General features: G+C 42.7%; 4 protein-coding genes across 5 annotated transcripts in view; 2 read left to right on the forward strand and 2 right to left on the reverse strand.

Moving 5' to 3' along the window:
- LOC148734227 (uncharacterized) overlaps positions 1-15,272 on the reverse strand; it is a 221,737-nt gene that overhangs the window by 102,172 nt on the left and 104,293 nt on the right. The gene's annotated exons all lie outside the window — the stretch shown is intronic.
- On the forward strand, positions 602-15,086 carry LOC148734237 (uncharacterized). Of its 2 annotated transcripts, none has more exons than XM_088754543.1 (2): positions 602-841; positions 12,121-15,086. In XM_088754543.1, the coding sequence occupies exon 2, from the start codon at positions 12,134-12,136 to the stop codon at positions 13,532-13,534; it is 1,401 nt and encodes a 466-aa protein (XP_088610669.1). In that variant the 5' UTR covers positions 602-841; positions 12,121-12,133; the 3' UTR covers positions 13,535-15,086. The 2 variants fall into 2 exon arrangements, with proteins under 2 accessions (XP_088610669.1, XP_088610668.1); XM_088754542.1 differs by lacking the exon at positions 602-841 and adding an exon at positions 1,373-1,553.
- On the reverse strand, positions 2,883-4,162 carry LOC148734238 (uncharacterized). Its single transcript, XM_088752741.1, has 2 exons — positions 3,905-4,162; positions 2,883-3,689 (listed from the first exon to the last, which is right to left on the reverse strand). Exons 1-2 carry the CDS (start codon positions 4,160-4,162, stop codon positions 2,883-2,885), a joined length of 1,065 nt encoding a protein of 354 aa, XP_088608867.1.
- On the forward strand, positions 6,371-7,110 carry LOC148734239 (uncharacterized). The gene has a single exon (XM_088752742.1). The coding sequence runs from the start codon at positions 6,371-6,373 to the stop codon at positions 7,106-7,108; it is 738 nt and encodes a 245-aa protein (XP_088608868.1). The 3' UTR covers positions 7,109-7,110.

Here is a 15,272-nt window from a genome sequence, read left to right on the forward strand (position 1 = left end):
TGAAATACTTTTCCAACGTAATACCGCAATGACATTTTGCCGTAGCCACTTGTCTCGTACATGTCCGGCCACCAGATCACTTCAAACTCTCTTGACGGACTACTAACGTTTAACTGGCTTCTACACGATACACGCCTTCTGGTCGTTCTGGCACGTTTAACAGCTGCATGAATGGCGTCCTCGGCCGTTTTGATGTCTTCTAACTCATTTTCATCATCTTCGCTTATGGTTCTGTTACCGCACCAGACCTGTGCTATCTGTATTTCCGGTAACGCAGATCGAATAACTTTCATTTCAAAAATCTTGAAAGAAATCCGTCTCGTACTTGTATGGAATATTGGAGCTCTCCAGTGACTGGTGTCTTTGACAGAGTATACTGTTGGCTTTCCCAGATCGGCCAGAAACTGTCTGAAGAACTCAGCTGGAACGAAATTCATTTCCTGTTTATGCCATTTTGCCGCGTAGTTACTAAAAGTTGGAATCACCTGAAACCACCTGAAACCATGTGCGACCCCCATGGAAACCATCTGCGACCCCCATGGAAACCATCTGAAATTACGTGAAACCACCCCAGAAGCCATCTAAACCCACGTGAATTAAACATTATCGCAAATCGGTATCTTAATTTTCAGCATGACGCAAAGCTTAGGCATTGCTAATTTACTCTACTTGACGTCTATTTTTATCTGTTATCTCACTGTCACTGACAATGAAATTAGTCTCAGTTTCATGACGCATTCCAAGATCTCGTTTGATAACAAAGGGAAGAGAGATAAATCTTGTAATTACACACTGGGTACACGTTTTTCGAGCTGTGCGGTCTTCTGTCTGCGTTTTTGAGGTCAGTGTTAACGAGACACCTGAGTTGCTTTGTACGATTGTACCAAAAATGATTTCATATAGTAGTAGTACTTTTACATATAGTAGAAGTACTTTAACGTGAAAACAGATATTCCAAGATCTCGTCTGATAACATCAATGACAAAAGAAAGATAGATAAATCTGGTAATTACACACTGTATACACAAAGGAAAACTGATTGCGGATACGTCGACTGACTCAAAAGGCACACACATAACCTATGCAAGACTGGTACGGCTCGACAGTGGAGGGTCGTAACTGCGATATCGTCAATAAGAATTCAACTCCAATGTTTACATAGCAGTTTCGCTTACGCATTCCGTGATCTCGTTTGATAACAAAGGGAAGAGAGATAAATCTGCTAATTACACACTGTGTAGACCTTTTTCGAGGCGTGGCTATTCGAGGTTTGAGGTCTGCGTTCTGCGTTCATGTCTGCGTGCTTTCATGTAATTTTCAGGTAATTTCAGTCAGGTGGTTTCATTGGTGGTTTCTGGTGGTTTCAGGTGGTTTCAGGTGATTCCAACTTTTAGTAACTACGCATTTTGCTGTATGTTAAAGAACAAAGTAACGTCAATGGCAACCTCAAGCTCCTCAAAATACAGCAAGACTACGTGCGACGCTCACACATAGATGTGAAACAGATCATATATAGACTTTTGATATTCAAAATTACCTCGAGCTCTTGGGTGGTGAGCATTTTTTATTCCTTTCAGCACACTTTCTCTCCATGTCTTATAAGCGCGATACGTTCCGGCCCTCTTGCTTATTCTTTGTGGTTTTGGAAGTGGCGCTTCGATTCCTTCACTCACAAAGCTTATTCTCTTCGGTAAAGTTGTAATTGAATGCGCCTTAACCAAGTGCTTTTTCAGAGCGAAGCTTGTGTTAAAAGGTCTTTCGCATTTATGGCACGAAACCTGGTAGCTTTTCGAAGTCATATTGTAACGAAGCTATAGATGCAAGCTCCATCAACACCTTTTTAAGTTGCTTTCTGATTGGCTATGAAAACTTGCTTTCCAAAGTTAAACCACGTGTATTAACTAGCTAAATATGTTATAGATTGATCAAGCATATCATTATGCGAATAACTCCTTCAAACAGCTTTTAAGCATTTCAAAACGTGGCTTAATTTAGTTGAATTGTGGATGCGGCTTATCAGCAAAAGTCAAAGAATATATAGAAACATATTGTGCAGCGCCCAGATGTTTTGTAAGAGAGCGGTATCAAAAAGGGCACCATTTGTAAGTACTTGCTTCCTTTTCAATTTCACACTATGCACTAGTTACCCGGCTTTCTTAGGAGATCCATCAACTTAAAGTTTCTTTCTTGTGAGAGTTCTTTCAATGATCTTATTGAGAAGGCTGTACTTTAAGGTGACACACCCAAAAGTGCGGTATAACCCAGCGTTTTTGAATTTTTATTCTCTCGATGATCTTATTCAGTAGACTGTACTTTAAGGTGGCACACCCAAAAGTGCGGTATAACCCAGCATTTTTGTATTTTTACACTCTTTCGATAATCTTAGTCAGTAGGCTGTACTTTTAAGGTGGCACACCCAAAAGTGCGGTATAACCCAGCGTTTTTGTATTTTTACACTCTTTCGATGATGTTTTTGTATTTTTACACTCTTTCGATGATGTTATTCGGTAGGCTGTACTTTAAGGTGGCATACCCAAAAGTGCAGTACAATCCAGCATTTTTGTTTAATGCCACTTGAGTTGAGATTCCAAAAAGAAAGAAAGAAAAAAACAAATGAAATATTCTTTGTGTTTCTTTTTAATGAATTGTTGGGGTAGATTTACAAGAACGAATGGCATGTGAAAAAGTTTGGATATATCAACAAAGTTGAAATGGTAAATTGGCCACCGTAACGATTACAAAAGCTGACGTTTCGAGCGTTAGCCCTTCGTCGGAGCGAATAGAGGAATTGTGGGTTGTGTGTGCTTTTAAAGGCAGAAAATGGAGCTACGTTATTGGTGGGAACATGGCAACGAGATGGGGAAAAAGAACTAGCGAAATACCTATGCTATAATTGTAGAGATTTGTTGCAAAAATTCTTCAACGGTAGGCCTATCACCGGGGTTTTCGTCAGTGGCTTTTTTCACAAGCACCCGCACCTTTTCATAAAAACCTATTAAACACGACACAGCCTTCAGCATTCTTCCTAATGAGTAAATGTCACTAGCAATGCTGTAACGTTTTTCTTTTTGGACTTCTGGTGCTAAATAGGTCTTTCTTGAACAGTAGGAAGAACTTCGTTTTGAGGATGGCAACCCCAACTTGGTGCTTTTACCGAAATCAATAAGAATCGGGTCATATTTCGCAGAGTCGGACTTTCTTTCCAATACCACATTGTTAGCCTTAACGTCATTGCGCAGGTAGCCTTTTAAATGAACATAGCTCAAGCATGAAGCTATCTCTTTAAACAGTGAAATACAATCTGTTGGTTTAAGTAGGTTTTTGCTTGCTGCCTGATGAGGAGTAGTGCTTTCTTGGTTGACGCCATGGAACTGTAGAACAAGGCATAAGGGCACGCTCTTTGTAACTACTCCAAACAACATTGGGAGATTAGCATGATCCCCCAACGCAGTTATAACCCCTGCTTCATGAAGAAGATTTTTCTTTGCCCTGAACTGTTCATCGGCGTTGTCATTGTGTGTCATTTGCTTCACAATAACGGCGATCCCGCGGTAACTTGCTTTGAAGCATTGGCCAAAACTTCCACTGCCAATAGAATGTTGGGTTAGATATTCCAAATGTTCCGGAATCAATTCTTTTAAGTTGCAGTTGAATTCTTTATCAGACTCTTCAAATGGATATTTTTCTGACTTATAATGCGTTGAAACGTTGTCTGTGCTAATAACGGCCTTGAATGTTGAGTCGGCTTGCGTTTTGCGTCGTCCTCAAGCGCCATCCGAAGCATTGTTGCTGATCTTGAAAAATTTACATCCAAGAGGTTTGTTAATCGTGGTCGCCTCGCATTACTCAACATTTCCTTTTTCGAATTAGCCTCAAGCATGATAAGTCCGCTTTCGTTGCCTACCTGTTCTGTAACCAGATTTGGAGAAAGAGACGTCTTATCTATCAAGTTCGTCTCGGCCACATTTGGTCCATCATTGATGTCCGGCAGAACTTCAGTATTAGCGAGCAGATCCAGGTTACGCGCCTTCTTGTGCTGTCGCTTTCGCTTTCTCCACTCTCTATTTTGTTTTCGTGTCTCCTTGGGAGTATTTTTTCGCGATTTTACTTCCCGTTTATTTCTTATTTCCAGCTTATTGGATGCTCCAAGGTCCGCCCACATTTTATGAATGAATTCCCAAGAAAGAAGAGTGAAATAGTTGAACACGTGCTCTTCCATCCGATCTCACAATTTACGAAAGCTTCACTGTTCTCCAGAAACACGAGAGCCGTCTTATTGAAACTTGATGACAAGTATAACCGGCAAAGAAAACACTGCAAAAGCGATTATCTGTCACATCGATGTCAGGATTATGACACCTTACACGAAGGCTGCCTGGAGTGCGCACGTCGTCTGTGTGAGTCAGAAGTATCCAGTTACTATGCAAATGAGCTTTGTGCGAGATTGAAGCTCGCATTAGCTCATTTGCATAAAAGGATTAAGTGGTTCAAAGCTCGTCATGCGTGGTGTCCATTTACGCAACACGTCTCGCATTTTTTAAGCTACTCTAACTTTAGATACGGATATCTGGACAACCAATCAGAGTATCGGAAAAGCCTGACACACAGTTGTTGATTGATGCCTCGTGAATAAGACTGTGCAGCCATTTTGCTCGTACAGCGAGATCCGATACCCGATAAATTCAATAAAAGGACCCTCGGTCGTTTCACGCCTTACCGGCTCCTGATAGTCTCTTAATAAAAAAAAATCGCCTAAATTATATATTTTTATCGTAAACTGCATGTATTAAGCTTTCTTTTGATGTATAGTTTGTTGGGGTTTTCTTGAAACTAGCGCGCGTACGAATATTTTCCCGAAGGACACCCGCGAAGGTGGGAAGTAACCTTAAGCGCAAATGAAATGGGTGTGGACAAAACCTGGCCTAGGCCATGGCCTATCCTATGGCCTACTCTATGGCCTACCGGTGGTCAGATTTTTAAAAGTATAGCATTGCTGGAAGCCTTTCAACGTTTTCCTGAGTACTGTCTTACCAACGACTTTCTTCTGCTGTTTTGGCGACCACATTCCGATCAAAATTTCTTAAGCTTCTGAAAGAATAAGGAAATCGAGGAACAGATGCCAATTAAATGCAACTTTTGGGCAAATATCATCATGTCAGCTCTCCTTTCAAATTAGTGCAATACTGACCCTTTCTTTGGAAAAGCAAGTAAAGTTTGCGCAATGTTTACGACAGCGATGTGTGCGTGTCCCGGAGTGCTCGTTGCAAATTCAGTACTCTACAGCACTTGAGGGCACTTAAAAAGTGGGCCTGGCACGTAATGTTTGCATTTTCTTACCTGGATATTTATGCTCTCCGATATAACGCCGTTCATTACATTTTTACACCAGCACTCCACTATATGTTACCAACTGACAGCCTGCATCATAAAGCCGCCATTTTGCATATCTTCTGCGACCACGCAATATTGGCCCCTCCTCTCCCCTCCCCCTTAACCTACCGTTATGGTTGAGAGCTGTGATATTTGCAGTGTTTCGTTCCCTCGGACGTTGAAAATCGTTTCAGCTACCTCTTAGTATACCCTTTTGAGAGACAGATAATTGTACACCAGCGTATTCGTTCGACTCTTACTGATTTTATTTTTATGTTCTTAAAAGTCTGACCACCGGTAGGCCAAGGGGTAGGCCACAGGGTAGGCCATGGTCTAGGGCAGGTTTTGTCCACACCCAAATAAAATTATATTTTTTCTCTTTAGTTTGACCAATGACGCATAAGAATGTCGATTAAAATGCAAAAATCATTATTGAATCTGATTTACCCGCAAATGATGTTTTTCTGTCTCTTATAATGATGGTATTTTCACGCAACTGTTCGCCTTTTAGCGCAAATGAATGCGTATTTTCTCGTAACTGTAACGATGTTAATCTATGTATGTCGAGTTAATTTATACAGTTTACCTTACATCTGAGTTCCCGGATGGATTCGTTCGCCTCGCTTGATGTGCACTCGGCTTACAAGATTAAATGTTGTGTTTAGAGTCTCTGGTGTTTCACTGTCTGTCTTAGCGAACACGTTACATGGTGTCAGGAGTGGGATCCTGGTTCCTAAATCCGTTGCCATAGAGGAATTACCGCTCAGTGCACTGGAAAACGTTCTTGAGAGAAATCTACTCGCACACACGTGGTCGAACAACTCTGAACTGTTATCAAGTTCTAAAGGATAGTCTCCGGTCTCTACTGTATTCCGCAATAGCCACCCGACAACTTCGTCACAAAGAATAGCGAAAGACAACGGTAAGTGGAATTGTCTTGTGTCTTCGGAAGGAAATCCCAGCTGAAGAAATCTAACTTATTAACTTCAAAATACAAAATATGGCCGAGGGTAGCGGCGCTTCTGTACAAGCGCAAGAAGCCGTCGCACAACCAAGTCTGGTTGAAATCCCAATAAACATCCCATTGCTCTCAAAATTGGAGCTTACAGGGGATTTGGCGACGAATTGGAAGAAATTCCACCGTGCCTGGAATAACTATGAAATTGCTGCACGTTTAAAAGATCCTGAAAACCCTACCGCAAACAAATATCTGAGGACTGCCACACTACTAACCTGTATTGGCTCAGATGCTCTAGATGTGTACGAAGGCTTAGAATTTGCAGATGAAGCTGATAAGGAGGACATTGATGTTGTTCTCCAAAAGCTACAGTATTATTGCATAGGAGAGACAAACGAAATATACGAGAGATATCGATTTAACAAAAGGGACCAGGAGCCTAACGAATCTCTGGATGCTTACGTCACGGCACTGCGCACGTTGGCTAAGACATGTAACTTCGGAGGTTTAGAAAACAGTCTAATAAGAGACAGAATTGTCATTGGAGTAAGAGATTATCAAGCACGCAAGAAGCTTCTACAAGTCTCCAAACTCACACTGAAAGAATGCATTGACATCTGTAGATCATATGAGACCGCAAGCCAACAACTGAAAGAGATTCATCAGGAGGAAGTCAGCGCTATTAGTCAGGCCAACGAGAAGACACCTCCGCCCCCCCATAAGAGAGAGAGAAATCCGCTGCAAGTTCTGCGCCAAAACACATGTTTGGAACAAGCTTAAATGTCCTGCATGGGGTAAGACATGCTCTAAATGTGGAATTCAAAACCACTTTGCGGTGGCCTGCAAAACCAAACTGTCTCCATCCGCTTTGGCCACGTCCTCTAAACGCCCCACACCAAGACATGTCCGCAGGCCAGTGCATGCAGTGGAAGATTCTGACTTGGATGAATATGTTACTTGTGTCGACGTCAAGAAACAAGTCTGTGCTGTGGAAAAGCCTTATCATAAAGACAAACTGCTTGCGGTAATGCTGTTAAATGGTCACCAAGTCCCATTCCAACTGGACACTGGTGCCACAGTGAACATCTTACCCGAAGAATCCTTCAAAGAAGTATATGGTGAAGACAGCCTACCCCTGCTGGACAATACAGAAGTAACTCTTGTTATGTACAACAAAACGGAGGAAAAGCCAATTGGCATGAAACGTGTTCAAGTTGTGAACCCCAGAAATGGAAAAAAATATAGCGTGGATTCGTAGTCGTAAAGGGGAAAGGGAAGCCGCTGCTTGGTTTACGAGCCAGTGAACAAATGCAACTCATATCTGTGGTCCGACAAAACATTATGGCTCTTCAAGCGGAAGAACCATCGCAGAGCAAAACACCACTTACGACGGAATCTATTCTCGAAGAATATGCCGATGTATTCAGAGGAGAAGGAAAGTTAGAAAGTGACCTCCACCTGGAAATTGACCCGAACGTACCACCAGTCCAACTCCCAACAAGAAAGGTGCCGATCGCCATTAAAGAAAAGCTAAAAGAGGAAATGAATCGCTTGGAAGACCTTAATATCATCACGCCAGTAAATGTCCCTACCCCTTGGATATCAGCAACTGTCGTCACCATGAAGAAGAATGGCAATGTTCGACTGTGTGTTGATCCCAAACCACTTAACCGAGCCCTCAAACGGAATCACTACTCTCTGCCGACAATCGAGGATGTCCTTCCTGAGCTCTCAAACGCAAGATGCTTTACTGTGGTAGACGCTAAAAATGGGTTTTGGCACGTGTCCTTAGACGAGGAAAGTAGTTACGCAACCACATTTGGCACTCCATGGGGAAGATACAGATGGCTTCGAATGCCATTTGGGATCTCACCGGCCACTGAAGAATTCCAGCGAAGACTGGATCAGGCATTAGCAGGGCTAAATGGATGCAAGGCGATCGCTGATGACATCCTCGTATTTGGATGTGGAGCTAACGATGATGAAGCAGAAAAAGACCACGACGACAAGCTTACTGCTCTCCTCCAACGATGCCGAGAAAAAGGTGTGAAGGTAAACAGGGGAAAACTGCAGCTTAGGCTTAAGGAATTGGCCTACATGGGCCACATGCTCTCTGCAGATGGGACACAACCTGACCCTGAAAAAGTCAAGGCAATCAAAGAGATGCCAGCACCGACTGACAAACAGAGGATCCAACGTCTCTTAGGGATGACTAACTACCTGCAAAAGTTTGCTCCAAGACTTTCAGAGGTCACGACTCCTCTACGCGAGCCCACCAAAAACGAGAACGAGTTCCAATGGGATGAACAGGTTCATGGTGCAGCCCTGGATGAGACAAAGAAGATCCTTTCTACGACTCCAGTCCTAAAATACTTTGACCCAAGTGCCACACCCACACTACAATGTGATGCCTCTATGCATGGCCTGGGAGCATGTCTCATGCAAGACGGACGTCCAGTCGCATATGCATCCAGGTCCCTGACCCCCACAGGGGTCCAGTATGCGCAAATCGAAAAAGAGTTACTGGCCATAGTATTCGGAATGGAGAAGTTTGAAACCTACCTGTATGGAAGGAAAGTGCTGGTCGAATCTGATCACAAGCCCTTGGAGGCAATCTTCAAGAAAAGCCTCCTGAACGCACCCAAAAGGCTACAACGAATGCTCCTTAGACTCCAACGCTACGAGTTTGAAGTATCCTACAAAAAGGGAACCTCCCTTCTTATGGCTGATTCCCTGAGTCGCGCGTATCTGACGCCTAAGGAAGCTACTGAGGATCAGGAAGATGTCATGACAGTCTCAGATACTAGATCTCCAACAGAGATAGAAGCAGAGCAAGTGAACATGCTACAGTATCTTCCGGTCAAAGACGAAACTCTTCGCCAAATCCAAAACCTTACTCAAGAAGACGCTATCCTCAAGACCCTTGCTTGCGTCATCAAACAAGGCTGGCCAGAAAGTAAGCTCTATCTCCCACTGGAAGTTCAAGACTACTTTCCATTCAAAGAAGAACTTGCTCTCCAAAATGGAGTCATTTTCAAAGGAGACCGTGTTGTCATACCGTTTCAGATGAGAGCTGAACTCAAAAGAAAGCTACACTCCAGTCATCTGGGAATACAAGCATGCCTAAGACGGGCACGGGAAGCGTTCTACTGGCCTGGTATGAACAAAGAGATTGAAGAACATGTCTCCAACTGCCAAGTCTGCAATTCATACCACCAAGGGCAGCAGAGGGAGCCCATGATCTCACACCCAGTACCATCAAGACCGTGGCAGGTCCTTGCCGTTGATCTCTTTGAGCTCCAGGGCCAGGATTACCTTGTCACCACTGATTATTACTCAAATTCCTTTGAAGTGGACAAACTTGCGAGGAAGACATCAAAAGAAGTAATTGAAAAGCTCAAGCCTCATATGGCAAGACATGGAATCCCGGACAAGATAGTGAGCGACAATGGCCCCCAATTCAGCTCACAGGAATTTCAGACGTTCAAAGATTTATACGAGTTTGATCATGTAACAAGCTCCCCCACCTACCTGCAGTCAAATGGCAAGGCGGAAAACGAGGTGAAGACTGTGCAGCGAATCATGCTCAAAGCCTCAGAGGCTGGCAGTGATCCCTACTTGGGATTCCTTGACTTTCGCAACACCCCCACAGAAGGGCTAGGAGCGTCTCCAGCTCAGCGCCTCTTTGGCCGCCGTACCAAAACCCTCCTACCTACCTCTGGGCGACTACTAGCACAACCTGAATTTGACACCACTTCCCAGCTTCTTCAGGCCCAGAAGAACAAACAAGCCTTCTATTACAACAATGGCACCAAAGAACTCCAGCCACTTCAGCCAGGGAGCACCGTACGTATCCATCCACCCAAATATAAACAACAATGGACCCAAGCAACGGTTGCCAAACAAGTTGGTATACGCTCATACCAAGTTACCACTGACGATGGACGGGTGTATCGTAGGAACCGCCGACACCTGCGTCTCACAGCCGAACTCCCTAAACAATCACCTCTTGACATAGAGATACCTAACTCAGGTCATGGTCCCCTGCCCCTGACCAAAGTGGAACAGGTACCACCAGTCGTTTAATCAAACCCTCAAGAGATGGTCAAGCCACAAGCAACACCGAACCCTCCAGCTGATGACGTAACGAGTCCAGAAAGACGTAGCGCTCGGGGAAGAGTCCTACGTAGACCAGCATACCTCCGTGACTATACATGCTGACACTTACCTATGTTGTTTATATTCTCCGAACAATGACTCTAACAAACGATTTAGTTTTCTTTCCTTGTTTATTCTTTCCTCTTTGAATAACGGGGGAAGATGTAACGATGTTAATTTATGTATGTCGAGTTAATTTATACAGTTTACCTTACATCTGAGTTCCCGGATGTATTCGTTCGCCTCGCTTGATGTGCACTCGGCTCACAAGATTAAATGTTGTGTTATAACCAACTCTCTGGTGTTTCACTGTCTGTCTTAGCGAACACGTTACAGTAACGAACAACTAAAGGTGTATGTAATTAAAATAAAAATCATACACCAACGTCTTGCTCAAATCGAGGGATACACATCCCAGCATATGCCGGTCTGTTGAAAGCGAGCGTTTCTTTGATCTTATGAGGAGCCACAAGATTCTCACCAAAGATTTTACTTCCAATGTTTGTCGGTTTCGAGTAATACTTTGCGAGCATATTTTTGTTTGTGATTAGTTTCACGTCCACGCGCTTTCGCAAATTTTCCATTGTTTTTTCCAAAAGTACACCGTTATTCATAAGTTTGAAGAAATCTTTTTCAAAAGCATTCTTTGTTTCAATTCTCTTCTTTGTGTTAAAATCAATAAACCGCTTCGTGAAATAACATTCCAGCGTGCAGTAAATACATTACAGTCTGAGGTGTAGCGAAGATTGTGTAGAATCCTATCCTTTATTCTTATGAATTATAAAGGAATACTTCTTTAGAACACTAATCGACTTCCATATAAAAGCAAACAACCGGAAATTCGCATACGTTTTCAATAGCACAAGTTCAGTAACATGATATCCATGACAACAAGACAATCGTTCGAACCTCGTTTTAAATTCCAAAAATTGTGTTTCTGTCGCGCGCTCGAATAGTTCCTTCTCTGAATAAACGACGTGGAGATAAAACCTACCTTCTTCGTCCATTCAGCCTTTTTTGTGCACAGAAACTTGCATTCTCGGTGGCGTGTTGATATTGAGAGCAACCGTGAAACTTTCTCAGTGGCGTGTTGATATTCAGCTGTCGATCACCTTTGAAGCCGACTTTCGGTGAGAGTTTTTCGCCGTTTGCTTTCATCGCCAGAGCAACCATGAAACTTCTTCAGATCCATCACACCTTTTTTTAGCTCTCAACCTTTTGGTGCGCCTTATAACCGAGTATTTTCACGTAATTTTCAGTTTGGGAACTTAGCTTGACTAAGTTGCCAAGTTTGGGGTGCGTCTTTTAACCGAGTGCGCCTTATAACCAAGAAACTATGGTATATTGGTTTGGTGTTTAACGCATGCGCGTGTATCAACCCGAGAATAGCAAATTCTAACTTGAAAAGGAACATTTACAGTCATTAATCACAGTTTTCGAGTATGAATTTAAAAATGCGGTTTGAAATTCATCCTCGCCAACTCTTAATTTTCCAAAAAGTAATTTTTAAAGTCCCAACAAACTTAAGACCTTTCATTTCTAATAATTGACCTCTCAACATAGGATGAACAGTTGTAAAATATTACATGATTATATATACGTCAAATTAACGTGTACCTTTCTTGTCCATGTAGACTTGACTCAGAGATGGAAAACCTTAGCAATGAGATCGGAGAGCTGAGTAAGAAACCTTTGCCCTGCAGCGAGGTCGAGCTCAGAAAAGTGGCCTCTCAGTATAAAACCCCGTTTTATCTCTACGACAAAGAGAAAATACTGACTGGAACCAAGGTCTTCAACGACAGCTTTGCTTGGGTTCGATTGATGACCGGATCGAGTTTTAAGAATCACTTTGCTGTAAAAGCGACGCCGACCCCAATAATTTTGAAGATGCTGCACGAGGAATGTAGGATGGGAATGGATTGCAGCTCACTGACAGAACTTATTCTCTGTGAAAAACTGGGAATTGAAGGCGAAGACATCATGTTTACATCCAATAACACCGCATTTGATGCCTACCGAAAGGCGGTTGACCTGGGAGCCATTGTCAACTTGGACGACTTTTCCCAAATCGACAACCTAAAGAAGGCGTTAGAAGGAAAGATGCCCAAAGTGGTTGCATTCAGGTACAATCCAGGTCCTCATCACAAGATTTCATTCAACACGCGTGTCGGCGATCCTGCTGAGGCGAAGTTCGGCCTGACGAAAGCCCAGTTGTTCTCCGCCTTCAAGAAATGCAAGGCATACGGTGTGGAACGCTTCGGTCTACACACCATGATCGTATCACATTCTCTGAATGCCATGGATCTGGCCGAGATTGCTCGGATGATGTTTTCTCTGGCAGTGGAAATCAAGAAGGAGACAGGAATCGCAGTTGAGTTTGTCAACTTGGGTGGTGGCATCGGTGTTAATAATCATCCCGAAGAGAAACCTGTGGACCTGAAAGATCTCGGGCTCCGTGTGAAACGTCTGTACGAACAAATTGTGTTGCCGCAAAGTGATCTTCACCCGCTACAGATCAAGTACGAATGTGGAGGATTGCTAACTGGTGACTGTGGCTGGTTAGTTTCACGTGTAATAAACATGAAGGACACGTACAAACGTTTCCTAGGCGTGGATGCTTCCATTGTAGACATCCTGTTGCCACCCCTGCTTGGCGCGTACAACTACATCACCATTGTAAAGGATCAAGTCCTTCCGAGTCATTTGAGAAAAGATCTTCCTGACTACAAGACGGTTGTGAACGATCCTTTGTACGCATGCCCGAATTACCAAGGTAACAAGAGAGGAAAAATGTTCGACGTGGTGGGTTCCTTGTGCGCGAACTATGACAAGATTGCTATCGACCGAGATCTGAATGAAAATCCAGAGATTGGTGACCTGTGCATCATTCACAGCGTAGGAGCGTACGGCCGTGCACTGAGTTTCAATTTTAACGGGATATTAAGACACGCAGAAATTTTGCGTGTGGCTGATGATTGCTATGAGGTGATTCGTAAAGCTGAGACATACGATGATTATTTCACGACGCTGACATTTCCTGAGGACTGATGAAGTAGCGGCGTTCATCATTGACACTTAATAGATCAGATTTACATAGATTTTTTTGGAGATTCTTAAGTTTCATTATTGTAGTTCTGTGGAAAGTGTGGTTATTACTCTAGCCAGAGAGTGGGATCTAATAAAGTATGTTTCTAAGGGCCACACAGGTTGCCTCTGAATGACTGTCCAAAAGCATTTCTATAGAAGCTGAAAAAGGAAATAGAAGATTTATCACTTTTCTCCCGCTCAGTGGATTTGGAATCAAGTTCCTTCAAAAGCGCTTATTAATTCTTTTTGCAAGCGCAGTTGGGTGTGTCAATATTTTACGAGTAGTTAACCGACAGTGATACATGTAGCAATAGAAAGGCTCGCTCTGGTTTCTATACATTGGACTCGTGATCATGTCTTCGTTTCAAATGTGAAGTATTTGCACAGTCGGTGTTGAGGTGTGGCACAAAATTACTTCGCTATAGATTCTTTGCAGATACGGAGCAACCTTCAATGATAAAAATGTATGATGTAGCCTTATTGTATTGTATTGTATTGTAATCTTTATTTAGACACGATCAATTCATCAGCCTATAAAAATACATATCACATACGCTAAGATATTTAAAATTAAAACTACATACTATAACACTAAAGCTGTTTTCCGTGAATGCCGTGCGTTAGACTTAAAAAATGTCATTGATCTTACGTTTAAATAACCCCAGAGACTCTGTGTTCCTTATATCGCGTGGTAAACTGTTCCATAATGTGGCGCCATTGTAGCTAAAGCTTTTTCTGTAATAATTAGTGCGCGGTAGTGGAACATTAAGCTTATTTTCAGAGTCCCTGAGGTCATAAGCAGAGTCACGCCACGTAAACTTTGAATATAGATACCTTGGAGCTAGCCCGTGCAGACATCTAAACATCATGGTGGCTTTATGGATTTCCTGCTGGCGTGCAAGATTTTTCCACCCTAAAACCTCGAGTAGCTCAGTTGCATCAGCATCATAGTTAGAGAATGTCAACACACGGGCTGCTCTATTCTGCAATTTCTGCAGTTTGTCTCGTAGCGTTTTCCCACAGCTACCCCAAACAATGTCACAGTAATCAAAGTGAGGTTTTACTAAAGCTTGGTAGATGAGATGTAAGGTTGATGCTGGGATCAGGTGCCTAATTCGCTTTAGGGCCCCGATACCAGAGGCGATCTTTTTCGTTAGTTTTTCGATGTGACTATGCCAATCGAGTTTATCGTCTATTATTACACCAAGCGATTTTGCAGCTGAAACCTGGCTCACTTGAGTATTGTTCATTCTAATTGTTGGTGAAGCTGTGAGAGTATTCAGTCTCTGCCTCGACCCTATTAGCATGAATTATAAGATGGCCCTGCATCAGCAGTACAGAACTTTGTTAAACTTTGCAAAAGGCTTTATGTCAAAAACTCGATATGGAATCTCGATTGCGATCCAACAAAGAAAAAGGGGTTCACCGGACTGTTTGTTGAGTTTTCAGAGGAAGGAGCGGTGCTATGGTAACCGTAAATAAAATGTAAATTCAGAACTTTTTTTAGAAGTGATCGGGTATTTTTCTGTTAACTTTTCTGAGGAAAGAAACCGAAAAATCTAGGGACCGACAAAGAATTAGTGTCAAATTTTAGCAGAATCATTTCGAGCTAACTTCAGACAATTTTTAAGGTTGAACGTTTGTTTGATGTCGTTACTTTACATCCGGCAAAGAAAGCCTAACTGTAAGACAGACATAA

Source organism: Stylophora pistillata, chromosome 3 (assembly GCF_964205215.1).
Source record: "Stylophora pistillata chromosome 3, jaStyPist1.2, whole genome shotgun sequence".
In the NCBI taxonomy this organism is placed as follows: domain Eukaryota; kingdom Metazoa; phylum Cnidaria; class Anthozoa; order Scleractinia; family Pocilloporidae; genus Stylophora; species Stylophora pistillata.